The sequence below is a fragment of the Bufo bufo genome, chromosome 2 (genome assembly GCF_905171765.1).
Source record: "Bufo bufo chromosome 2, aBufBuf1.1, whole genome shotgun sequence".
NCBI classification, from domain to species: Eukaryota; Metazoa; Chordata; class Amphibia; order Anura; family Bufonidae; genus Bufo; species Bufo bufo.
The window spans coordinates 403,196,027-403,223,572 of NC_053390.1; the positions used below are offsets into that span (position 1 = coordinate 403,196,027).

The window sequence follows — 27,546 nt, forward strand, 5'->3', positions numbered from 1 at the left end:
GCCATACCGCTCTGACCCAATCTATGTTTAACAGAACCAATTTTGAAGTAGGTGAACTAAAGCTATTTTGCTGGGAATCTGTTTAACCAGCCCATATACACCGCTGTGACACTCTGTGTGTGACCGAACCTATTTAGAAGTAGCTGAAATAAATCAATTTTGCTGGGAATCTGTCATATTAACCAGCCCATATACACCGCTTTGACACTATCTGTGTGTGACCGAACCTATTTAGAAGTAGCTGAACTAAAGCTATTTTGCTGAGAATCTGTCATATTAACCAGACCTTATATACCGTTTCCTTTATTTTTTATTTCTTGCTTGGCGGAACGCTAACCCTGAGGAACCATGAGCCACTGCTGCAGGTAGAGGACGTGGCCGTTCGGGCCCAGCTACACGTCCTAGTGAACCAACTACTTCCAGGCCCAGTAGGCGCCAGAATCTCCAGAGATATTTGGTCGGGCCTAATGCCGTTCTAAGGATGGTAAGGCCTGAGCAAGTATAGGCGATAGTCGATTAGGTGGCCGACAGTGGATCCAGCATGTACACATCATCTCCCACCCAGTCTTCTGCAGAAAGAGCACAGGTGGCGCCTGAAACCCATGCTCATCAGTCTGTGACATCACCCCCGTGCATATCAGGGAACCTGTCTGAGCCTCAAGTCATGCAGCAGTCTCTTATGCTGTTTGAAGACTCTGCTGGCAGGGTTTCCCAAGGGCGTCCACATAGCCCTTTCCCAGGGGTGGAAGACATAGAATGCACTGATGCACAACCACTTATGTTTCCTGATGAGGACATGGGAATACCACCTCAGCACGTCTCCGATGATGATGAAACACAGGTGCCAAAACAGGAGGTCAGGGAGGAAGACTGGGTGGAAGACGATGCAGGGGACGATGAGGTCCTAGACCCCACATGGAATGAAGGTCATGCCACTGACTTTCAGAGTTCAGAGGAAGAGGCAGTGGTGAGACCGAGCCAACAACGCAGCAAAAGAGGGAGCAGGGTGCAAAAGCAGAGCAGCCGTGGCAAAGACAGTTCGCCTGCTACTGGCCACCGCCACCAGGGACCGAGCACACCAAAGGCAGCTTCAAGGAGTTCCCTGGCATGGCACTTCTTTACACAATGTGCTTACGACAAGACCCGAGTGGTTTGCACGCTGTGCCATCAGAGCCTGAAGCAAGGCATTAACGTTCTGAACCTTAGCACAACCTGCATGACCAGGCATCTTCATGCGAGACACGGACTGCAGTAGAGTAAGCACCTTCAAAACCAAGAAAGGGCTCAGGCCCCTCCTGCTCCCTCTTCTGCTGCTGCCTCGGCCTCTTCCTCCGCCTCTGGAGGAACGTTGGCACCTGACACCCAGCAAACAGAGGTTGTGCCACCAACACCACCACCTCCGTCACCAAGCATCTCCACCATGTCACATGGAAGCGTTCAGCTCTCCATCTCACAAACCTTGGAGAGAAAGCGTAAATTCCCACCTAGCCACCCTCGATCCCTGGCCCTGAATGCCAGCATTTCTAAACTACTGGCCTTTGAAATGCTGTCATTCAGGCTGGTGGAGACGGGCAGCTTCAAACAGCTCATGTCGCTTGCTGTCCCACAGTATGTTGTTCCCAGCCGTCACTACTTCTCCATGAGAGCCGTGCCTTCCCTGCACAAACAAGTATCGGATAAAATCAAGTGTGCACTGCGCAACGCCATCTGTGGCAAGGTCCACCTGGACCAGTAAGCACGACCAGGGACGCTATATCTCCCTAACTGCACATTGGGTAAATGTAGTGGTGGCTAGGCCCCAGGCGGAGAGCTGTTTGGTGCACGTCGTTCTGCCGCCAAGGATCGCAGGGCATCATTCTTTGCCTCCTGTTGCCTCCTCCTCCTACTCGACTTCCTCCTCCTCTTCTACCACCTCCTCATCCGGTCAGCGACAGACCTTCACCACCAACTTCAGCACAGCCAGGGGTAAATGTCAGCAGGCCGTTCTGAAACTGATGTGTTTGGGGGACAAGCCCCACACCGCGCAGGAGTTGTGGCGGGGTATAGAACAACAGACCGACGAGTGGTTGCTGCCAGTGAGCCTCAAGCCCGGCCTGGTGGTGTGCGATGATGGGCGAAATCTCGTTGCAGCTCTGGGACTAGCCGGTTAGACGCACATCCCTTGTCTGGCACATGTGCTGAATTTGGTGGTGCAGAAATTCATTCACAACTACCCCGAGATGTCTGAGCTGCTGCATAAAGTGCGGGCCGTCTGAGTCGCACTGCTGAACAGCACCACTTCACCACCAATGACTGGGCCTCCATGCAAGACCTATGTGCCCTGTTGCGCTGTTTCGAGTACTCCACCAACATGGCCAGTGGCGATGACGCCGTTATCAGCGTTACAATACCATTTCTATGTCTCCTTGAGAAAACACTTAGGGCGATGATGGAAGAGGGTGTGGGCCAGGCGGAGGAGGAGGAAGAGGGGTCATTTCTAAGACTTTCAGGCCAGTCTTTTAGAAGTGCCTCAGAGGGAGGTTTTTTGCAACAGCAGAGGCCAGGTACAAATTTGGCCAGCCAGGGCCCACTACTGGAGGACGAGGAGGTGGATGAGGAGGAGGAGGATGAAGCATGTTAACAGCAGGGTGGCACCCAATGCAGCTCGTGCCCATCACTGGTGCGTGGCTGGGGGGATAAGGAGGACACAGATGATACGCCTCCCACAGAGGACAGCTTGTCCTTACCTCTGGGCAGCCTGGCACACATGAGCGACTACATGCTGCAGTGCCTGCGCAACGACTGCAGAGTTGCCCACATTTTAACGTGTGCTGACTACTGGGTGGCCACCCTGCTGGATCCCCGTTACAAAGACAATGTGCCGTCCTTAATTCCCTCACTGGAGCGTGATAGGAAGATGCGCGACTACAGGCGCACGCTGGTAGAGGCGCTCCTGAGAGCATTCCCGACTGACGCCGGGGGACAAGTGGAAGCACAAGGCGAAGGCAGGGGAGGAGGAAGAGGTCGCCAACGCAGCTGTGTCACCGCCAGCACCTCAGAAGGCAGGGTTAGCATGGCCGACTTGTGGTAAAGCTTTGTCACCTCGCCGCAACAACAGGCTCCGACTGCTGATATGGAGCGTGTTAGCAGGAGGCAGCATTTGACCAACATGGTGGAACAGTACCTGTGCACACGACTACACGTACTGACTGATGGTTCTGCCCCATTCAACTTCTGAGTCTCCAAATTGTCCAAATGGCCAGAGCTTGCCCTGTATGCCTTGGAAGTGCTGGCCTGCCCTGCAGCCAGTGTACTCTCTGAACGTATATTTAGCACGGCAGGAGGCGTCCTTACAGACAGACGCAGCCGCCTGTCCACAGCCAACGTGGACAAGCTCACGTTCATTAAAATGAACCAGGCCTGAATCCCACAAGAGTTGTCTGTACCTTGTGCAGAATAGACAGTTCTAACAGCCTCAACCATCCATCCTTGTACTCAAGTGCACTTATTCCTTTTTTTTTTTTTTATATGTCCCAATATTTTGGGGGCTACCCCTATGTAAAAATGCAAAATAACACACATCTGTGTTGGCTACCTATTCCTCCTTCGCCGCCGATTCCTCCAAGACCGCCACGTGAGCCTACACCGCCACATCCACCCATTCACCGCCTCCTCAACCTCTTCCTCCTAGATCATTCCTAATTTTTATATTTTTAAGGTCTTTTATGTTATTTTAATTTATTTCCCTATCCACATTTGTTTGCAGAGCATTTGCCATGCTCTTAAGCACATTTTGCTGCCTTTTGCAGCCCTCTAGCTCTTTCCAGGGCTATTTTAGAGCCATTTTAGTGGCCAAAAGTTCGGGTCCCCATTGACTTCAATGGGGTTCGGGGTCAAGTTCGGGTCGAACCCGAACTTTTTTTTAAAGTTCGGCCGAACCTGCCGAACACGAACATCCAGGTGTCCGCTCAACTCTACCTGTAAATGCTAGCAGTTATAGAGTGTACTTAGGCATTACTTAAAGAGGACCTTTCACCGATCCTGACATTGTGAACTAAGTATACAGACATGTAGAGCGGCGCCCGGGGATCTCACTGCACTTACTATTATCCCCGGGCGCCGCTCCGTTCTCCCGCTATGCCCTCCGGTATCTTCGGTCACTAAGTTATGGTAGGCGGAGTAAGCCCTTGTTCTGCTGTAGCGCTGGCCAATCGCAGCGCAGAGCTCACAGCCTGGGAGAAAAGAACTTCCCAGGCTGTGAGCTCTGCGCTGCGATTGGCCAGCGCTACAGCAGAACAAGGGCAGACTCCGCCTACCATAACTTAGTGACTGGAATCTCCGCCTACTATAACTTAGTGAGCGGAGATACCGGAGGACATAGCAGGAGAACAGAGCGGCGCCCGGGGATAATAGTAAGTGCAGTGAGATCCCCAGGCGCCGCTCTCCATGTCTGTATACTTAGTTCACAATGTCAGGATCGGTGAAAGGTCCTCTTTAAAACAAGGTGTCTCATCAGCCTGATATGACGAGTGGTGGCAGCTAGTGATGACCGGCAGGGGTCATATTTGAATTTGCGATATTTCGCAAATATTTTGTAGAATATTTGTCGAATATTCGCGAATTCGAATATTCGTTATATTAAAAAAATGTTTTACTTGAAAAATCGGCGATGGAATGATCGCATAATATGCGAATATTACGCGATCAATACAGGCGTGGGTCAAAAACAAATATATAGCACTATAGAATATAGTGCTATATATTTGTTTTTTAGAATATTCAGATGAAAAAAAAAGACGAATATTCTAAACAACGAATATATAGAGAAATATAGCTAATATAGTGCTATATTCATTTTTCTGAATATTCGTAATATTCTAAAACAAGAATATTTAGCAATATATCGAATATATTAGTTTTTTTAGAATATTCGTAATATTCTAAAACAAGAATATATAGCAATGTAGCGAATATTCGAAAAAACAAATATAGAGCAAATTAGCTAATATAATGCTATAATTTTTTTTTAATAGTCGTCATTTTTTTCTAATCTGAAAAAAAATTACAACTATTAGACAAAGAAGATCATAGCACTATGTTAGCTAAATTGCTCTACATTCGTATTTTCGCTATATTGCTATATATTCTTGTTTTAGAATATTACGAATATTCTAAAAAAACTAATATATTCGATATAGTGCTATATATTAGTTTTTAGAATATTCGTCATTTTTCCCACCTAAAGTCATGATTCCTCCCTGCTTAAGTTGCTTGTGGGCCAATGACTCATTGGCCCACAAGCAAGAAGCAGGGATGAATCATGTGCTCAGATGGGAAAAAATTACGAATATTCACTCAAACGAATATATAGCACTATATTCGAAATATTTGCGAATTCTCGAAGTTGCGATATTCGAGATAAAAATTCGCTAGTGGCATCCAAGAGTGATTAGTCTCGGATGACAGAGTGCTGACAGAGAAATGTCCAGCGTGACCCTGCAGGCTCCAATTCTGAATCTAAATTTGTGAACTTGACACTGGTTGTCCTTCCTCTGTCTAGAAGACATCTCAGCCACCCAATGTATCTATAATAATAAACTGTGTAATTTGTTAAGTGAGCTACTCAGTTTTTATATGGATGCATAGGCTGGTTGAGATGTTTCATCTGTATGTAGTGCAATAAGTGTGCTTCAGGGCCCATTGGAGGATTCACCTGCTCCCCTGTGGGCCAGTCTGTGCCTGCCCAAACCTAGCAAAAAATTAATAAAATGTTTTCAATACATGGAGTACATTCAGTTTCATATGTACCTAAATGGTGTCAAAAATCAGAGCGGGGGGAGTGCAAATTTCATATTTCATCATTTGTATTTAGTGATCTGTGTAAGTAAGAAGAATATAGATGTTTGAAGAATATAGTTGACCATGGGGACCAAATAGGGACTTTTACAGACTGATGGTAAGTGCAGCGACATGGAATCTGATCTCCTCAAAAGTGAAGCTAAACTTCAATAAAGGTTGTATTTCATAAGATATTTGATAATTCCACAATTTTTCATTAAAATATCTTTTTTAGGCTACTTTCACACTAGCGTTGTTTAAATCCGGCTTTCAATTCCGACACCGGAACTTCCCGCCGGATCCGGAAAAACGTGTGAAAACGGATTACATTTGAATCCTGATCAGGATTTTGATCACAATAAAAAAAATGCATTGGAAAAAACGGATCCGCCATTTATGGACTTTAACCTTTTTTCACATTTTTCGGGTTTAACATGCAAAAGCCGGATCCGGTTTGACTGAACACACGGCGCCGGATCCGGCGTTAATGCAAGTCAATGGGAAAAAGACCGGATCCGGCGTTCAGTCAAAGTGTTCAGGATTTTTGGCCGGAGGTAAAAATACAACATGCTACGTTTTTCTGAAAAGCCTGATCAGTCAAAAAGACTGAACTGAAGACATCCTGATGCACACTGAGCGGATTGCTCTCCATTCAGAATGCATTAGGATAAAACTGATCAGTTCTTTTCCGGATTTGAGCCCCTAGGACGGAACTCAGCGCCGGAAAAGAAAAACACTAGTGTGAAAGTACCCTTACTTTCTTTTGTTTACCTTAATTGCATTTTCTCCTTTCATCCATGAAACAGATGGCTTTGGATTTCCCAGGCTATTGCAAGGAAGGACAGCTTTTACTCCTTCTATAAGCTTTACATTCGTTGGTGGGCGGGTAATTTTTGGTTCTAAAAACAGTAAATAACAATGATTATAATTAGAGTGAATGAAGTTATCAAAAATTCGATTCTGCTGCTTCGCCGAAGTTCACAAATAAATTTGATTTGTTACGAATTACTTAGTCACGAATCGCATTCGATCGTATGTAGCTGGCACAATGATGGGAAACGCCAATAATGCAGGCCCCCCATCATTGAACCCCTGAGTCCCATTGAGGCCTTTCAGGGGTTAAGCGGGGTAAATAACAAAAAAATACATACTCCCCTCATCCATTTGCTTGTGGAGAGGCCGTTGTGGCCATCTTGATTGATTAAAACACGTCAATTTTAATAATATATAACTTTTACTATTGTATTATTGATATGTTGATATTTTGTGTTTAGTGATGTACTAAAATTTGTAGGTGTTTTTTTTTCTTATGTACAGTATGATGCTCACATGTGTTTGATTGGAAAGTTGTCTAATAGGTTTCGCTGGACTGAAAGTGTGATGTGCCGTCTACTTACGTCACCTCTATAAGCCACTCAAAGGTCTCAGCGATGGCCATGATCTCATGCCATGCCTGCACACTTCAACACTGAGGACACTGATTGGCCAGAAGTGGTGACGTGAGTGTAGATGGTAAGTCACTCTTCTGGTCCAGCGAGGACCAGGAACAGAGATGAAGGGAGCTTGGTACTGGAATGAGACATTCTAGTGACATTTTAGCATTTTTTATCCTGCCTGCAAAAATGAAAAGGGTTTCTTGTACTATTGACTTCTATAGGCCGGTGTGCTATCTGTTTTAAAAACAGCACACCGAAGAAGAAAATAATAATAATCACACTAATCACTTAGAAATAGACATTCTATAGTATAAAATGCTGCTGTCATACAGGCATCGTGTATTTGTTTCGAAGTAATATAAATAGCAGACCAGAATTTGCATTAGAAAATTGTCCCTTCCTCAAATTACAAAGGACAAAGGACCTTCACCAAGTGAAAATCCCATTTGAATTTCAACTTTTTACCCCATCTGCTCTCAACCTAAACTCAGATTTCACTAGCAGATGCTGGAAAAGACAGGAATCTTTGTGTAAGTAATTGGATTTTGTGGTAGATAACAGTTCTTTTCAGCTACTGGAGACTTTATAAAGCTCAACAGCAAAAATATATACCCAGATATGTCTGTGAATGCAGCTCCCATGCTTGGGCTTGGGGTAGGTGCAGGGGCGTAGCTAGCTATAAGGGAAGCAGGAGAAGCGGCTGCTTTGGGTCTCAGAAGGGGCCCATCTAGATGAAGGACTAAAAGATTTTATTGTTAGGGCACCCTCAACAGTATTATACAATGACATTATATACAGTAACACTGTAGGAAACAGATGGAGCGGCTGCCAGGCCTCGTCTGACTAGCCACAGGAGTAGGAGTTGCAAAGTTGTTGGGGGTCACTTCAAAAAATACTGTGGTGCCCAGTCATTTTTAGTTACGCCACTGAGTAGGTCACTGCACTTCATTGTGTTCCTGTAAACTGGATTTGTCAATGGACACTTTACTGTCTTTCAAAGGGAATGTCTAATCAGAAAATGACCTATTGTCTAAATCATGCTTCTATGTTAAACATACTTTAAAAAAAAAATTGGTGATGCTATTTAAAAAAAATTATGTCACTATCTATATAAAACTATAAAATCCTGCAGTTTTTACACTGTACACTAACCCTAATAATAGGCTCTACTTCTTGGTCTGTATAGATGACTTTACTGCAGTTATCTGCTTATCACTACAGACAAGATTGCAATGACAGATATTACATCTATGTATGTACTCCTTCTGACCTCTCCATAGGTCACAGAGCAAAAAACATTCCCATAAAAGTTAATGAGGGTCCCTTCTGTCCGTTGTGTTTACAGCCATGGGGCTGCTGTAAAGCATATCAATAAAAGCTGTTAACAACAGCTTAGGCAAGATGGCTGCCTCCCTAAAGTTCAGGAAACAGAATTAAAAATATCAGAGAATAATAAGAGATATCAGAAAATAAAATCTACAATCAGAAATAAAAGCATATTAGAAAAAAAGATATGTATCTGGTTTTAATTGGCAGAAAAAAAAAATCCCTTTAATCCTCACTTATTGCTGCTGCCATAAAGCACACACACCATGCTGCTCTGTGTATACAGCCTATGGAGGAAGGATGTCTGTGCCAAAAATATGGCCACCACCAGGAAAGGTTTTAAAATGAATAAAAAAAAAAAACATATGGGGGGAATTTATCAATTGTAGTCCTTTCAATGTATTTTTTAAGCTATTTTTTTGGGGTTTGCACCAAATTTATGAATTTGCGCACATAGCAACGCCTTTGTAATTGATAATATCCCAGGTGGTTACCTGATGTTCTGTGTGACTGGCTGGGACATTTTGTGCATCATTTAAAAATGTTGCTCATCATAAATGCGCCATAAAAAGGATCTACTTGCCTAAACAGCTCTACTTTTCAAAGTGGCATAGCTCATAAAAAGCTGCGACTTTTTCACTCAAGAATATTGGCGTGACATTCTTTGTAACTGTTCACCACAATATCTCTTCTACATTCTTAAATCTTCTGAAAGAAACTAAAACTGAACCTTTGATGTATTTCCTTTAATTCTGCCAAAACCAGAAAATCCATTCTTGCTTGGTGCACACATTTAGAGGGCTGGATCAATTGTAGATGCCTTGAAAGCATTTGAGGACTGACAGGCTTGCTAATTGGGTTTTAAGAAGTTAACAACTGTTGGCACAGACTGAACTCATTTTTATTATCACTGACACTTACTCATTTTCACTTGTAAAGCTCCACAGCTTTTTGCTGGATCTCCAACACCATTTTTAGCCAAGCAACAGTAAACACCATCATCACCTTCCTCCACGCTGAGAATGGTCAAGAGCTGCCCGTTTTCTCGAATGTTGTAACGTGTGTCAAACAACCTGTAGATACAGTGTAAATTCTAATGGTTAATACCAGGATGATTTTTATTCATCTTGCATTTTTTTATTTTATTAATAATGTATAAATACATAAATATGAGTCAGAGCATGGTGAATAGCATAATTGCTATTAGGCAAGGAGAGTGCGTGGGCGGTACATCCGTACTAAAAGTTACATTGACCCGAGAAGCATCTCGTTATTTTTCTAAATTTATAGCAAGTGTCATGGAATATGGAATCCTGCTGGTTCCTAACATACTTTTTGCCAAGAAATTTTGGTCTTTGTACTGTCCAGATAATTGAAAACGTTGCACAATGTTGTTTTTTCTCAGTGACATTAGATAGACAGAGCTATTACATCTTACCTTTTTTATTATTTGTTTTTAAAGGGGTTTTCCACGGTGGATCACTCGATAGTTGAAAGTGTCTACCCGGTTGTGGTCTGGGACTCCTACAATTACGAGAATGGGGTCTCATGTTGCTCATTTGAATGGAGAGGTGGTCGAGCAGGTGCACTGCTACTCCCTTTAAAGTCTATAGGATTGTCGGGGGTAGCCAAGTGGTGGATTCAGCTACCAACGGGGACTTCTTATGTTTAATCCTTAATATATAATAAAAATGAATATGTCCTTGTATGGGACAGTATCATATGTGTTATTTTAGCATCCGCTGCATTGGCACCATATTTCATTTTAGTTTGTTTTGTTGAGTTAGCTGTGTAATTGCAAATTTCAGTAATACACAAGTGATGCTTGATCCATGTGTGTACCGTATCATGTTCAGGGGCAGGAAAACAGGATGTCTTTACATTTATACACATCCCTCAGCTCCTAGTGATATGGACACTTCTACTTAACTGTTATGACAAGTAGAAGGTGAGCAAACGGAAAATGTTCAGCTCAGCTGTCCTGTGCAAGCACAATTTAGATAAACTCATTGGAAACACATGTACGCGCTGACAAGTGCCAAAAATGTGTTTGATGAACTTATTTGAACACTTTTTTTCCATTCTAAGAGAAGCTTAAGATGGGGCAAAATGCAGCATTAAACAACATTAAAACGTATCCAGTATGTTTCATTATTATTATGTCATTATCTTTATTTATATTTTAGGAGTGCTATTTGGGGTGCTTTGCTTATGAAATTGTTCCTAGAAAGGATGCAAGACCGACAGCCTGAAATTTGTTATTACACCACAATAAACCATCCATGGCTGATTATTGCTGGAATTACACAGCCCAAATTCTTGGGACGACTATCGGGAATAAACATTACTATCTTTCATGCAGCACCTTAAATCATCGTTTTTGGACAGCAGTGCTGTGTGAACAGTGATCTGCCGCCCAAAAACAATGAATTTGTATGAGGACGAGCAACAGCCATCACTCGTCCCCATACAGTGAAGTGGATCACTGCATGTAAATGCAGCTCTATCCCTCCACTGACGAGCAGGCAGTTATTGGGAAGGAACAGTTCCTTCCTGATAATTGCCTGCCAGGTTGGGCTGTATAAATCCAGCAACCCTGGCAGTAGGGTATTTTGTGGTATCTTGCTCTATTTATTTATGTATTTATTTTACGCACTTATATAGCGCTACTATATTCCGCAGAGCTTTACAGACATTAGCATCACACTGTCCCCAATGGACCTCACAATCCAAGCCCACTTTATGCTGACATTCCATATGTTGATGCAGGGCCATGATGACAACAATAGCACCCTGACCACACTTCACTTTCTGCCCACATATACTGCATATCGCCACACTAACGTCCTCCGGACACTGCCGAGTATGGCATTTTATCCCCATCACTCCGCGCTGACTGACTGCTGCTGCCTGTATGAATACGTGTACTGCTAGTTGTTTACTGACAGGTAGGCTACTGAGTAGCAGAAGGTCTGCCCTGGGCTCTTTTAGCTCTAGATCTCCACTGCTTTCCTCCTGCTGGCTCATTGACACGCTGCCACCTTGCTGCTGTCTCATGGGCCTGCTGCCACCCTCACCCCCTGAAGATGATGATGCCCCCTCTTCACCGGGCACCTACAGTATGTGCAATGAGCTACATCATCACCTACTACTGTCTGGTCATATCATATGTCACCCTCACTAGTCTCATAGCCATGTCCCTGACCACTCGCAAAATGAGCTCCCACCCGACTGTCATCATTGCTAGTCCCACGCCTAAGGGAGGACGCAGGTGGCCTCTTCTCCAAGTCTGTGCTAGCCTGTAGCTGTTGACTGTCCTAACTAAGCTTGTCACCGCTGAAAGGCAGAACAAAACTGGCAGCATGAATTACTTCCCGAGCAGAAGGAGCAGCAAAAAAAAGAGGCAGTTGCAGGACAGGTGATGGCAGAGAGGTTGTTTCTAGGCCATGCCAACTAAGTGTGGTGTCAGGGGAACCCACTGATTCCTGGCTGTGTGTATCTGTTGTCACTTGAGATGCTGTTGAACAGCGAGACAACCATTCCAATACAGCTGGATTGTTGGTCAAAACACAACCAGAGGATGACAGTGGCAGCTCTAGCCTGTTGCTGTGGCTGCTGCTACCACCACCCTTCTGCTGCTACTTGTGTCAGCTACAGCAACATTTTGCGCCTATATATTAGACCAGCTGTTGACAATGAGTATGATGCACAGTGACTCTATATATAACAGGACAGATTAAGCATTAATGGCACAGCAGATGAACTAGGTAAACGTGCCTCTATATTAGACTATGTATTAGTCTATGTATAACTGAACAGATTAAGTATAAATGGCGCAGCAGAAGAACAAGATGCACAGGGCGATTACACTGAGCCTGCACTGTCCTTACAGTCTCCCCATGCTCTCCCTAAAGTGTGTAAAAACTTTCCCTATGATCTCCCTACACTGTCCCTGCACTGTCCCTATCCAATATTCTGCAATTATAAGCTTTGTTAACCCCTGTTCCTAGCATTTGGCACATCTGTCCATATGCTCAGATCACAGTAAAATGGCAGAGACTGCGAGGGATGCGGATTTTATAGGGCTGTGACATCACAGGGGATAGCTATCTGCTGATTGGCTGGTTGCACAGCATTATGGGTCATATCACATTCCCAGGTTTCTTACTTTCACTTTGTAACAAATGTAGCCACCAAATCGCAAGTAAATTTGGATTTGTGGCAAATCAAATTTTTCATGAAATTCAAATTTAATTAGTTTCACTAAAGACAGCCGACCTGAGCATGCACAATATGAAAAGCTGTTCCTCTGCCCATAATGGGCAGAGCAGTGCGCAGGTGCGGGCCAGTTCCCAGCCTGACTTCTTCTCTTGCCGCTCGTGACAGCCGGCTGGAGGCAGAGGAGGAGGTAATAATAGGACAAAAGGGCGGGCCAGAGGGCTGAAAGAGGTGTGTTTTTCTTGGCACATCGCCCAGTAACGCCATTCCTGGGGACCTTCAGAAGCTCATTTGCATACATTTGCATAAGTGTTTTTTTCAATATATGGACGAGGGACACATAAAACAAAGGTACGATTGTAATGAGGGTCAAAGAGTCTATAACCTTATCTGAGCGGTCTAAAACGCTCAGATTAGGTGAAAGACTCCCTTTAAGTAAAAAATGGCAAGAGACTTTCACTGACTTTTTCAATGGCTATCATGGTGAGATGTGATATTACACTCAAGTTTAGAACTGCTACATGTGTACTTCTTAAACTTGACTAAAAAACGTGACAATACTGTTTTTTGTTTTACAGAAACAGAATCATGAGTTAATTTCCTCCGAAACAATTGTTTTTCCCTGGAACTAGTCATTACCCTTTCCACATTTCCATTTTCAGTATTAAGTGGAGCCAGCATTCAGAATTGCATCACCAGAAATGTCTACTTTAAAGACTGCAAGTCATTGCAAAACATTTTGAAATCACTAAAGAAAACATTAAAAGCTTCACATTTTAATTTTAGGATCATCCAAAATATAATATATGACTGATCAGTGGTAATTTGTTACAACAATGTAATGCGGAGTGCAAGAGTTGAAAGATTCATTGCCAAACTTTCATCCATTACATAAATAATCCAGCGGCTGTTTAGAGTAATCCATGAGCGTAACATCTATTGTTGAGATGCTTATAAATAGAAGAGTTGGCAGATTCACGAGCTTTGTAAAGGTGGACAGGATTAAGAGTCAGTTACCCTATTTGAAACTTTTTATTACTGTGAATTTGTATGCTGCATGACTGTGAAACTTATTGGGCCAGATTTATCATTAGCTCAAGTCAGAATAATGGAGTGAAAAAGTCGCAAACGCTAAAACTGCTCACAAATTTGCAACTTTTTTCTGCTCTGCACTATGCTCGCCAGTTTTCTGAAAGTGGGCGTGCTTTCTTATGTAAATGAATCTCTAGACAGATTTACTATTGGGACTATTTAAAAAGTCGCAAAAAAGTCGCCAAAAAAATGCGCAATTTCACTCCAGTGAGGACCATGCTTATCTTATGAGACTTTTTAATAGAACATGCAACTTTTTCGTAAGGACGTGCGACTTTTGTAAAGCTGCTTACTGACGGATAAACTGCTACCGTCAAACCACATTTATTACAGTCTTAAAGGGCCGATCATAAATCTGACTTGGCTAAAACTGACTTTAGCCATATGTGAAAGTGGAGTGAGCTGTCAGAGTAATGATAAATCTGGCCCATAGTATTCTATTTTTAACCTAGTAAAATTGTAGATGTTTCCTAAAATTTGTATTATCTTATAAGAAACATTGTAAATATTAGTGATGAGCGGCAGGTGCCATATTCGATTTTGCAATATTTTGCGAATATTTGATTGAATATTCGTCTTATATTCGTCAAAATCGAATATTCGGCATTATTCTATTTATCGCGAATAATATGCGATTTAATTATTCGCGTATTGCGATTTAGTTTTTTAACTGTATAAGGCAACTTTCCTATTGGTTGGCTATGGCTATTGGCTAATATGTGTATTTTACGAATATTCACTATATTGCTATATATTCTTGTTTTAGAATATGACGAATATTCTAAAAAACTAAGTTATAGCAATATAGCGAATATTCGTAAAATACACATATTGAGTGCAATTTAGCTAATATAGTGCTAAAATCTTTTTTTATAGTCTAATTTTTATTGTATTTTCTGAACTTCAGATTTGGAAAAAATGTACGCTATTAAAAATAAAAATACTATAGCACTATATTAGCTAAATTGCAGTCAATATGTGTATTTTACGAATATTCGCTATATTGCTATTACTTCGTAGAATATGACGAATATGACAAATATTCTAAAAAACTAAGTTATAGCAATATAGCAAATATATTCGTTATTTAGAATATTCGTCTTTTTTTTTTTCAATCTGTACTGTTATTCCACTTTGGGATACTCCTCCTCGACAAGCGTCCCCGTCACCATGGGAACGCCTGTCGGTTAGAATATACATCTGAGTTTTCGCGATCTCAGGGAAAACTCAGATCCGATGGTATTTTCTAACCCACAGGCGTTCCCATGGTGATGGGGACGCTTGTCGGGGAGGAGTATGCAAACAACTGTACAGATAGGGGAAAAAAGGCAAATATTCTAAATAACGAATATATTCGCTATATTGCTATATATATTTGTTTTTTAGAATATTCGTTATTTTTTTTCCCATATGAAAACATGATTCCTTCCTGCTTAAGTTGCTTGTGGGCCAATGACTCATTGACCCACAAGAAAGAAGCAGGAAGGAATCATCTTTTCAGATGTTAAGAAATGACGAATATTCGATATAGCGAATATATAGCACTATATTTGAAATATTTGTCAATTAGCAAAGTTGAGATATTCACAATTAATATTCACTATTCAAATATTTGCGCTCAACACTAGTAAATATATATATAATTATCCATTCAAGGTATTTGTTATCAGCCTGAGGAGGGTTCCATTTTACACTGTAAAGTGTTATTTTAGAATAGCTTGTACGGTACATGGATGAATTTTATTCTATCGATACATGCTGCAAATGCTCTCCCCCCTCCAGCTATGTGATCACTATATCATAACAGCAAGCTGTTTTGTGTGACATACTCCGCCATTACTCTGCTTTGCAAGAGCATTCTCATTTACTAAGGAAGCAATTTCTTTCTTCCCCTATCACGTTCTAAGCTGTAATGTCTCCATGCAAAAATCACAGCAAAAAAGTCACTAAAGTTTCCATCTGTAAATAGATTAGTTATTCACTGCCTGACATTACGGTAAAAACAAAACAAAAAACTTTAATCAAATGTACTAATAAAAAGGGTAATGAATAGTGTTGGGCGAGCATCGCAATGCTCGGCCGAATATTGCGTGTGCTCGAGCAGGATGCTCGATTTAGTGTATTTAAATCTAATTTAGCCTCTATTTCTGAAAAGATTCAAACTCACAACCTTCTACATTACAGGCAAGAATGTTAACCCCTACACTATACAGCTGCATGGCAGTTCCTTTAAAAAAAATTAAAAAATTAAAAGAGATTTCTGCTGTTACTAGTAGTAAGTATTCCTATACAGCAGAAGTCTCATATTTTTTTTTTTTTTAGTAACTGGCAATGCAGCTCTATAGTGTACTGGTTAACATTCTGGGCTGTAATCTAGAAGGTTGTGAGTTTGAATACCATCAGAAACTTTTCAGAAATAGAGGCTAAAATAAATTTATATATTTTATATTTTTTTAGTAATTGTAAAAAATGTGTAATTACAAAAAAAAATTATATAGACATGGTCTATAATATCTAAAATATATGTAAATATATTATGGCTAAAAACATATATTTAAATTAAATTTAACCTCTATTTCTGAAATGTTTCCGATGGGATTTGAACTCACAACCTTCTACATTACAGCCCAGCATGTCAACCACTACACTATACAGTTGCATGGCCAGTCACTTTAAAAAAATAAAAAAAAATATGAGACTTCTGCTGTATAGGAATACTTACTACTAGTAATAGCAGAAGTCTCTCTCTTTTTTTTTTTTAAGTAACTGGCTATACAGCTGTATAGTGTAGTGGTTAAGATCCTTTACTTCCATTGTGCACGGGTGCTCTGTAGAGCACCCGAGCATCGGGAAGTGTTCTACACGAGCACTCTGTTGCTCGACAAACACTAGTAATGAAGCCCCCTTATACCTTTGTCAGCGTTTCAGGCTGGTAACAGTGTTGGGTGTGAGCACGTCAGTAGAGGTTAGCAAATATGGACGCTGTTATGGGAGTCATTTACTATCAGATATACGCCTGGTTATTTGCACCACAATCTGCAACTTTTTCCCGCTCACGCCAGGTTTGGCATGGGCAGGGAGGGAGGCGGACATGCAGGCCTGTCTCATTTATCATTTTCTACTCCTGTTTTAGAAAATGTTCTAATACCCCTAGTAGGTATGATGTATGTCTGGTGCAGTGTATTACTGTATGGGAATGATAATGCCGTGCAGAATAACACATATGCAGGGACAACAGACTGCACTTTTTGTGGTAGGCATTAACTCCCTGTATCCCACACTCTCTATATGTGCAAATGACATGTAGTGAGCTATGTAGTTGCCTGGATACCCTCTAATTAATCTGACATACGCTTGTGTAGCGGAGGTGGGCTGCGTGTAGCCTGAGAGTGGGGGGTGCGACCTGTGAGCGGGGTGCATCACTGTGCGGTTTCACACCCCCACCACAGGATTGGGCCCTATGCAGGAAGGGCCCACCTACTGGGTTGAGCCTATCCTGGTATTGGGCGATATGCTGGGCAGTCGTTTCATGGCCTTATGGGCACTGGAGGCTGTGCTGCAGGTCACCATTGGAGCCTGTGTTCCATTTTTCTGCTATATCTGCTAGAGCACAGCGCTGTAGAAATGGCTCCTGATCAAACTCTCAAACCAGCAGTGTAGAAACATGTTGAGTGTCTCAATCTACATCTAGCTATTGCATTACTTTTGCAATAGAATAGTCAATTGGGGGATCAAAATAGCTTTTAGATAGGTCTGGAGGACTCTGTCTACTGCCTCTACAATATATTAGAGAAGCATATACAGCTTCCCCCAGGTTATTGTGTGTGACCAAATAGGGCTTCTGCTGTCTGTGTGTGATAACTTATTGGAGGCACAGTCTCCCTTGGCCAATCATGTGTTGTGAATGGGTAGTGTGAGAAGCATATAGGGGTTCAATACATCCTATACACTGATGGTCATGATAATTAGGTGGGCAAAGATACACACCTCTATTGACCTGCACACGCCCAACACTATTTCCAGCCTGAATTGTTGAAAAAGCCACAGGGGGCATTATTACCCTTTTTATGAGTATATTTCATGAAAGTTTTTTATTTTGTTTCTACCATTCTGTCAGGCAGTGTAATGTTTCTATAGCCCTTCTTTTCTCCCAATTATGTCTGGGGTGGTTCTTCTTAGTTACTATAGTTTGTTATGAGACATCTATGAGAGGATGAAGCTGCAGGACAGTAAGAAGCGTCTGTCTGCTGGTAAATCAAGATAATCTTCTATTATGATAACCTGACTACAGAAGAGACTATGTAGTCATAATCTACTAGTTATCCACAGGATTGTGCACATTAGTATTAAATACACTCAGGAGTGAAACTGGACAAGATGCAAAATGGGTAATTAATTTTCACAGCAAAATTGCATATTTTCTTTTTTTTTATTATTTATTTTTTTATTTTACAAAAGAAACATAGAATTAATACATAGCCAATTAATAATCACTTTAGTGTATAATATATATAAATATATCACATATCACGACCGTGTACATAGCATAGAAAAACATAAGCATTCCCATAATGACCCCCCCCCCCCCCCAATGGCTGTCGTTCCCCTCAGTTCAATCAAAAAAAAGGCGCGAAACACAAATAGGTTTTTTCTACGTGGCTCTGCGTGCATCTCTCCGATTCCTTTCAATCTCTTCATATATTTTAATTTGCTGAAAGTATAAAGCCCACTCCCTTGACGAGGGCGGGGCAGCAGTGCCCCAACACTTGACCAGTATGACCTTTGCTACCATCAATCCTCTCATCCAGATCCGTCTGACATACGAGGGAACTTCTGTTTCTGAGCCAAAATCACCAAAGATTACTATCAAGATCCCCGGGTTATAATTCATTGAGGATTCCTTTTGTAGGGCAAGAAAAACCTCATCCCAGAATTTCCTGACTTTGCTGCAGCTCCAAAGCAAATGCACATAATTCGCATTCACATATCCGCATTTAGGGCAACAACAAACCCGATCCGTATTCTGGGGAAATTTTCCCTGGGTTTTAGGGGTATAATACAGTCTATGGAGAATCTTAAATTGGATTAATCTATGAGCACTGGAAACTGTCGCCCTTCTCACGTTCCTATAGATAGTGGACCACTGTAGAGGGGAGCAATTCAGCTCTTGCTCCCATCTACTTGGGCTTTTAAAAGGCGTTACAGTTGCCAGCGCTCTACGAAATTTAAAATATAATCTAGATAGCTTCACCTTCACATCCCTCTGGGCATCACAGTAATCAAAGAAAGTATTCTCTTGTGGAAAAATACGGCCCCTGTTCCTAGAGGCTTCAAATATATGTTTCAAACGTGCATACATAAATAAATCTAGTGATGAACTATCGGTTAAACCAAATTCTGAAAATGACTTAAAATGACCTAAATAAAATAAGTGAGACACCCTACTGATGCCTTTACGTGTCCAATAACCAAATTCAGTAATTTTACAAAATTCCTCTAGCCCCTCGTTCCTCCACAAAGGGGTAAAAGCAAGCGGGCCGGGAACTTTAAGTATTTCTTTTAACCTATTCCACACCCTCTGTAGTGAATAAGGGATCAACAACGACTTCCTCATTCCCATAATCCCTGTTTCCAAACATGCAAAAATATTATCTATTGGCTTATTAATAACTTTATTCAGAAAACGTATAAGTAGGTTCTCTTTCCCATTACAACACCGTTGAATCTGTGCACATAAATAATAACCCTGAAAGAAGGGAAATGAAAGCCCACCATCCACCTCCGACAAGCATAAATATCTCTGCTTTATACGCACCCTCTTTCTGCCCCAGATTAGGTCATTAATAGGTCTCCAATCTATGGAAGAAGATGTCATCAATCCAAATAGGAGAGGCACAAATTGGGAACAGAACCATAGGCAAAATAATCATTCTAATCAATGCGATTCGATCTATCTGTGCCAGATTCAATTTGCGCCAAGCGCCAACCTTGGTCCTAACTTTATCTAAAACTGGGGCCAGATTAAGCTCATAGAACCTACTTATTGGAATCCCAATCTTAACCCCCAAATAATCCATGGTATCATCAGGGGCCAAAACTCGAACTCGCGTCCCTACATCTAGAGCTTTCCGGCTCAGCGGGAGGAGCGATGACTTTATCCAATTAATCATATACCCTGATAATTTACCATACTGTTCTATTACCTCTATAACATGTGGGAGGATTTTATAACCCTGATCCAAAAACAGAATCACGTCGTCTGCGTATAGACTTATTTTGTCGCTCACTCCCGCGAGCCCAAAGCCCTCTATAGATTTATCAAGACGAATCCGACAAGCCAGCGGTTCAATAAAAAGCGCGAAGAGGAGAGGAGACAGGGGACAACCCTGTCTCATCCCTCTCCGCATCATAACAGGAGAGGAACCGATACCATTAATCTTAATGTATGCAACCGGCTGTTCGTATAACATTTGAGTCATTTCCAAGAAGGGTTTCCCAAAACCAAAACCAGACATTGTACCCCAAAGAAAAGGCCACTCCATTTTCTAATGTATTAATTATATTTGGCCCTAACATGACTAACTTTATAGCTTCACTTAAGCTAAATGGTTGCTGTCACTTTGAAGGTAAAGCCATTCGGGGTGTACTTGTACATTTTCTGCCACAGAATTCAAGATGGAAAATTCAATATTTATATTATCAGCAATGGTTAAGTGAAAACCTGCTGCAAATATGCAACAAATCTACATGTAACACATAATTCACAATGGATTTTGCTGTGAAAATTCTGCAGCTGAATTTCCATCCTTTTTGGCCATCCCCGAAATTACACTATACTCTTTTTGATTTTAACAGTCAGATGAGACACAAAATCCTAATGATTATAATACATGCGTAAAGCATAAAAAAAAACAATGTTTGCAATCAACATGCTGTTAAAATGATTTGGTTAAGAAATATTACATGTAGGCTACATGCACACGACCGTATGTGTTTTGCGGTCCGCAAAAAAAAACTGATTCTGGTTTCTTCAATCCACCTTTTCACTGCACCTAACCCCAGAGAGCGACAGCCTGAGGGAACACACTGTAACACAATATCTAATTGGGGCCACTACTACTCCCATCTTCTGCACCAGCTTCTGGGGGGCTCCCTGCAAACAGATCACTGCAAACCACCCGACCACCTTCATGGTTAGCCTCCCTAGCCCCTATCTCACAATAAGTCACTTGTTAGCTACCCTATTCACTCTAATGATAACCAGACTTTGCTGACCGAAGCAGCTAAACCACTTGCTTCAGTGCACAAAGTGACCATGTCTATGTTACACATTCTGGCCTCCAGCCTACCCCTCCATCTCTCTAATGGGCAAGCCACTTCTAGCCTCCAATCCACCACCACTCCATTTGGTTAAAGGGAGTCTTTCACCTAAAATCACCATTATAGAACACTAACATCAGGATCTCCATTCCATTCCCCATCTTAGAATACTACCTTCTATATTGCTGTCCATCGCCGATTTACTCAGAAAAACACCTTTATTCAATATGTTAATTAGCTTCTGAAGGTGCCCAGGGGCAGCTTTCATGCGGCCGGTGCCCATGCCCCTCGTCGCTTTTCATACGAAATCCCTCCCCTTTCACCCCTCTGGCCTGCCCTAGGTTCTTTTGATTACCTCCTCCCTTCAGTGAGAAATCCGCCTGCACCGTACCATAAAAAATGGTATTAAGTATGAGTGAATCGATTCGTAATAAGTGGATACAAATTTCACAAAAATTTGTCCGCAAAACTAATCAAGTTTTTTGATTTGTTTAGGACGAATTGTGTAAAAAAGGCATCCAGCGACATTTTGCTGTCAAAATGTCTAAGAGGATGATATTGTGAACTGAATGGCTTCCTCCTTCTTTTAGTCACAGTAGGATGATGGTTAGGTCACCTCTGAGTCTGACACTGTGCCTTGGAGCCATGGGTCATGGCATTGCTCCTGCTCCTCCTCCTTGCAACTCCAGAGAAGCCTTTCAGTTACATGCTCTTTTTCTTCACTGTCCCCTCCAAGGGGGACATCTTCTTTTTTCCTAAGAATAGGTAACAAACCCTACAATGCATTATGGAAGATACTTAAGAGAGTCTTCTTGTTGATGACTTGTGTGAGAGTAGTCAGCATTTGGAACACCATGAGGAGGAGGTTGAAGTGGAGTCGGGGGACTCCATGCATCACTGTGTTGGTGTTAGTGGTACATGTAGCCATAGTGGTAGTGGTAGGGGTAGTGGTAGACACAATGGCATTTGGGGCAAATATGAAGCAAGGAATAGGGAGGGGGGCAAGAACCCCACAATGACATATCGCAGTCTGATAAAAGTTAAAAGTAATTGGGAGGGTGAGAACTATGATGATGATTGTGTGTTGGACTCGACCTGGGAGCTGGATCCGGGTGGTGAGGAGGAAGTAACATCAGAAGGGGGATAGTGGACAACTATAAAGAGCAAAGGCAAAGTGTGGTGAAACCTCCCCAAAAAACTGCCAGGGACAGATTTGCTTCTATTATGGTCAGCTTGGGAACTGGTGATGCCACTAATACTGTGGGTTCAGGCTGAAAACATGCCAGACCTAAGCCAAGCTCGGCTCCTGCTAGCTGTGTGCGGAATATGTGAGTATCTCCTGTCTGGCAGATTTTCTCCATAGTGCTAGAAGTTAAAAACATTGCCGTGTGCAAGATCTGGATAATTAAAATAAGCCACGGGCATTTAAACACTAATGTAGGCATGGCTCTACTGCAACATATGGATCAGCATCACCCAATCTCGTGCCAAAATAGAAGTGGCTGCCAGCAGAACAAGAGTGTCTTTCTCCCAGTATTCCTTATGTTAGTCAAGCCACATCCACATGCAGTACAGTGTCCATTGCATTGTCATCATCACTTACTACTTACTACTTCTCCCCCTCAGATCACTCATTCTCCTTCTCCACTCATTGTCAGCCATAAATATGGAATGTGTGGCCTAGAAACAACTCTACACGCCCAGCAATTTGCTGGTGTGCAAGCTTAACTCCCATCTGGCCAAGTTGATGACAATGCAGTCTCTGTCTTATCACTTAGTGGATTCTGCTGCCTTAAAGGAGCTAAAGGCATGCACTCAGCCTTGCTGGAACATACCTTACCGGTATTATTTCTCCCAAAAAGCTACCTCTGCTTTGCACAGTTGCATGGTAGAGACCATGTACCGCTCCTCGCAATTGTTATTGTGCATCAAGGTGCACGCTACAGTGGACACCTGTAGCAGCTGTTATGAGCAGGGACAGTAAATGTCTTTCACAGTCCACTGGGTCTATATTTTTTTCTGGGAGGCAACACAGCAGCAAAAAGGCCAGGTCCTATTGACACCTCCACATTTGTGTCAACCTGTTTCCCACACATGCCACTTATCCACCTCCTCCTCCATGGATATATTCCTGTTTCCAACAGGGCAGAGCATTGCTCCCCCATCCCCTGCACTTATTGTACAGCAACAGAATGGTCTGCTAATACACTGCTTAATCTGCAACATTCCAACTAGCTGGAATTCCATTTTGCAGATAATAGAGCATCTATATGAGCATCGTAAAGCCATGCAGGATTTTGCTATGCACCAGACCACCTCAGCAGGGAGCATGTGCTGTTTCAAGGTTAGGCAGTGGCAGCTCATCAGAGACACCTGTTGCGTACTGAAGCTCTTCGAAGAGGCCACAAAATTTGTCAGTTGAGACAACTGTGGCATAAATTATGTCATCCCACTGTTATTTATCTTAGAACAGATGCTCATGCAACAAGGAACAATGGCAGAAGGATAACAGATTATACATATTGTTGGCTGCCCTGTAGCTGTTGGGGACCCACAAGGAGAAAGTCTCTTGAAGGAGAAGGATGAGGAGCTACCACTAAAGGAGGTGGGCGGAGTTGGTGATGTACAGGAGGCTGATGATGATGATGAAGGTCATGACACCCAATCATCTCAGTGGGGTTTCAGAGCAGGAAATTAAAGAGGTATGGATCTGAAATTAAAGAGGCATGGATTTTAACACTCCTTTGACTGAGACTGATGAATAGACCTAGCCTTGCTAATGGTGCCTCATAATTCCACTGCCACTGTCTGCCTTCCTACCATCATTTTCTCTACAGTATGGCTGCTGCTGCGATCATGCTGCTGCCACTGCTAGCCTGCCTACCATCATGTTCCATACCCTATGGCTGCTGCTGCCCCCACCACCGCAGCTGCTATTCCCTGCTGCTAATCCCCTACTGCTACTTCCACTAACCCTACTGCCACTACCATTACCGCTACACAGTCACCACTACTACTACCACCCCTAAACAGCCACATACATATCTATTGCCTTGTCTGTTATATGTTGTTCTGCTACAGTTGCCACTACTATTGCGGCCACATGCCAATTAAAGGATGGAATTTCTCCAGGCTTGTTCAGAACAAGCTACTCTTTTTTCTGACAATTAACACATGCCCATGTATAAATATGGTTCCCCATAAAGGAATTATTTTTGGATGCTTGTGCAGAATGAGCCACTCATAATTCTGACATAAGTTGTTTGTATATAAACAGGTGCAGAGATCTTCCCCATTATGGTTAAAAAATTTTGATGCTTGGTCCTTCAACAAGCTGCTGTTTTTACCACCTGTCCCAAATAAGGGAAAAATTATGGAAGCTTTGGAATATGAAAAAGCATAACACATGAAATTGTTAATACCGTGAACCATACCTTTACTCATAGTATATGTCAGTATCACTCTGACATTATTTGCTATTGCTGTGATTGCGGTCAAGAGCTTAGGAAGGGGGGAGAGAAAAAAAAAATTCATGAAAAGATTAACAGAGATAACATCTGCTCATAAAAAAAAGTCTGAGTCTTAGATTAGTCGGTGTATATACCAATTTTAAGGGCAGTTGGAGCAACTTCATGTGGAATTGATTCGGACACAAGTTTCAATAAATTTGCTCCCCTCTAAATGGTAGTATTAAGTGAATCGAAACATCCAAAGTGGAATTTGATCCGAAATTTAGGAAAAATTTGATTCGCATGAATCCGAATTTCCTCATGCTTTGTGGTAACAAAACGTTTTTTCTCTTTAAATGGCTGCTGCACGTGTTACAAAGTGAAGGTAAGAAGCCCGGAACATGATATGACCCATAATGCTGTGCAGTCAGCTAATCCACAGGTAGCCATCCCCTGTGATGTCACAGCCCTTTAAAAGCCTCATCCCACATGGTCTCCATTTCACTGCGAACTGAGCTTAGGGAGAGACGTGACAAGCGCTTATGCGCTGGGGACAGTGTTACAGAAAGCTATAAATAGAAGAATATTGGATAGGGAGAGTGCAGAGACAGTGCAGGGACAGTGTAGGGAGATCATAGGGAGACATTTTAGAAACTGTAGGTAGAGAATAGGGAGACAGCAGAGACAGTGCAGGTTGATTGTGCATCTTATTGAACTGCTGCAACTTTCCCAGTTAATTTGTTAGTTTATACATAGAATTACTATGCCTCAGTATTAAAGGGCAGTGCCCATGAGACAGTAGGTTGGAAGCAGTGGAAGATATGCAGCCAAACAGGGGAGGGGTACACCATCTGCTACTTGGGAGACTTACCTGTAAGGAACATACTAGTGGCGCACGGGTTCTTAAAAGCAGTGGCGGTGAGAAAATGCCATACTCGCCACTGTGGGAATTTTTCACAAAGTTGCTGGGGGACATTAGTGTGGCGGTATTCAGGATGTGTGGGCAGAAGGTGAGGAGCGGTTAGGGTGCTAATGTTGGCACGACAGCCTAGTGTCAACACATGGAGCATCACCAGAAAGTGGCGTGGTAAAACCGTGCCACTCATTTAGTGTTACAGCCTGATACAGCAGCCGTTGCATCTCCCACCAGCCTGCACCCACTCTCACCCACTCTCCGGCAGTCAGGGGTCGTCAATGTCAGCAGAAGGAAGCTGTCGTTCCTTCTCATTGACTTCAATGTCATCTATTGCTCCTGATACTCCTCCTTCTCCTCATCACTGGTTTGGACAGCAATCAATAGCCATAACATTTTGAACTTTCCATCCATGTAGCCATATGAGGGCTTATTTTTGGGGGATATGCTGTACTATTTAAGAGCACCATTCAATTTACCATGTCTGTTATTGTAAAATGGGGAAAAATTCTTTCTTTGCATTACCATATTCTGACAGACGTAACATTCTTATATTTCAGTTGACAGAGCTGCATAGGGTTTTTTTTTTTTGCAGAACAGAATTTAGATTTTATTGATACCATTTTTGTAGTACGACTTTTTGATCACTGTTATTCAATTTCTTTGGGTGGGAAAGGTGACAAAAGCCTGTGAATCGTTTCTTTTATTTTTTTTCCATTATGGCGATCAGTGCACAGGAAATGTTATTAATATTTTAATAGTTCAGACATTTTTGGAAGAGGCAATACCTTATATGTTTTTTTGTTTATATATTTTTATATGTAAAATAGGATAGGGAGGGTGATTTAAACTTTTAATATTTTTTGGGGTTTACAGTCACAACTTTTACCCCCGTTAGGGGGCTAGATCCAGGGATCTTTTTATCCCTTGTCCTATTCACCCAAATAGAGATCTATTAGGGTGAATAGGATTTTGACATGCTCCATTGGAAACCTTAAAAGCATCCAGGCTGCCATGGTAAGCGATCAGAGCTACACTATTTCACTGTGGGGGCTCCAATTGGAAGGCAGAGGGAGGCAGATGCCATGATCAGTGTTGATTGCAACATCTGAGTGGTTAAATGACGGGACGTGGTGGGATCGCTATTCCCCGTCATTGCAGCCGGGTGTCTTCTGTATGATATAGTTGGCACACACCACACATGGAGCGAGTTCACTTCAGTAGCTGGCTCCATGCAATCCCCCAGCCACCGTGAAATACGGGTATACTTGATTTATCGCTATTTCTGATGATTAATTAATCTGTGACTAATTGAATTCATCTGAATCTAATTTTTCAAAACTTTGCTCGCCTATACTAAATGGTTAAAACATTCTCCAAAAGCAAGATCTCCCAAATGATCCAGGAGCAATCTTATGACAAGCAATGCAGCATGAGGGAGCACAATGTCACAAGGAAAAAATGATAACTACAGTAAGTTGCTCAGTAAACAAAACATTGACAATTTGGGTCCATGGCTAGGAAACTCTCCAGATCTCATTCCCATTGAGAATCTGTGGACAATCCTCAAATTCCCAGTGCAGAAACATCTGACAAAATGGTCTAAAAACATTGAAGCCACAAATTTTGTGAAAATCTAAATTTGTGTTGTGGTGGAAATAACCTCGCCACTGGGTTTTGGAGGGGGCTTTTTGCCAGCCTTTTGCCTCAGGATTATGGCCCATATACTAAAACTTTGAAGGAGAAAGTAGACTGGCCACACTGCCTAAATTTGTGGAACTGTTTTGGGCAGGAAAGCCATTCTTGCGGACGGTCAAATGTGACTTCCATGGATTTCCGGAACCCCTGCTCGGATCTGGGTGATTTCTGGATATGTTGTTCGCCCAGATCAGAGCTATTAAGGAATGTAATATTTATGGGGATATGTGGGGCTTTGGTGTGTTTTCTGTGTTTTGGGGAAAAATTTGTGTTTTTT

General features: G+C 42.2%; 1 protein-coding gene across 3 annotated transcripts in view; it reads right to left on the reverse strand.

Annotated features, from left to right (window-relative positions):
* Nucleotides 1-27,546, reverse strand: part of MUSK (muscle associated receptor tyrosine kinase) — a 234,275-nt gene that overhangs the window by 169,403 nt on the left and 37,326 nt on the right. For all 3 annotated transcript variants that reach the window (XM_040417267.1, XM_040417265.1, XM_040417266.1), the window contains exons 3-4: nt 9,501-9,652; nt 6,589-6,716 (exon numbers count right to left, since the gene is read on the reverse strand). In XM_040417267.1, the coding sequence (XP_040273201.1) occupies nt 6,589-6,716; nt 9,501-9,652 (280 nt within the window). The remainder of the gene's footprint in view (nt 1-6,588; nt 6,717-9,500; nt 9,653-27,546) is intronic.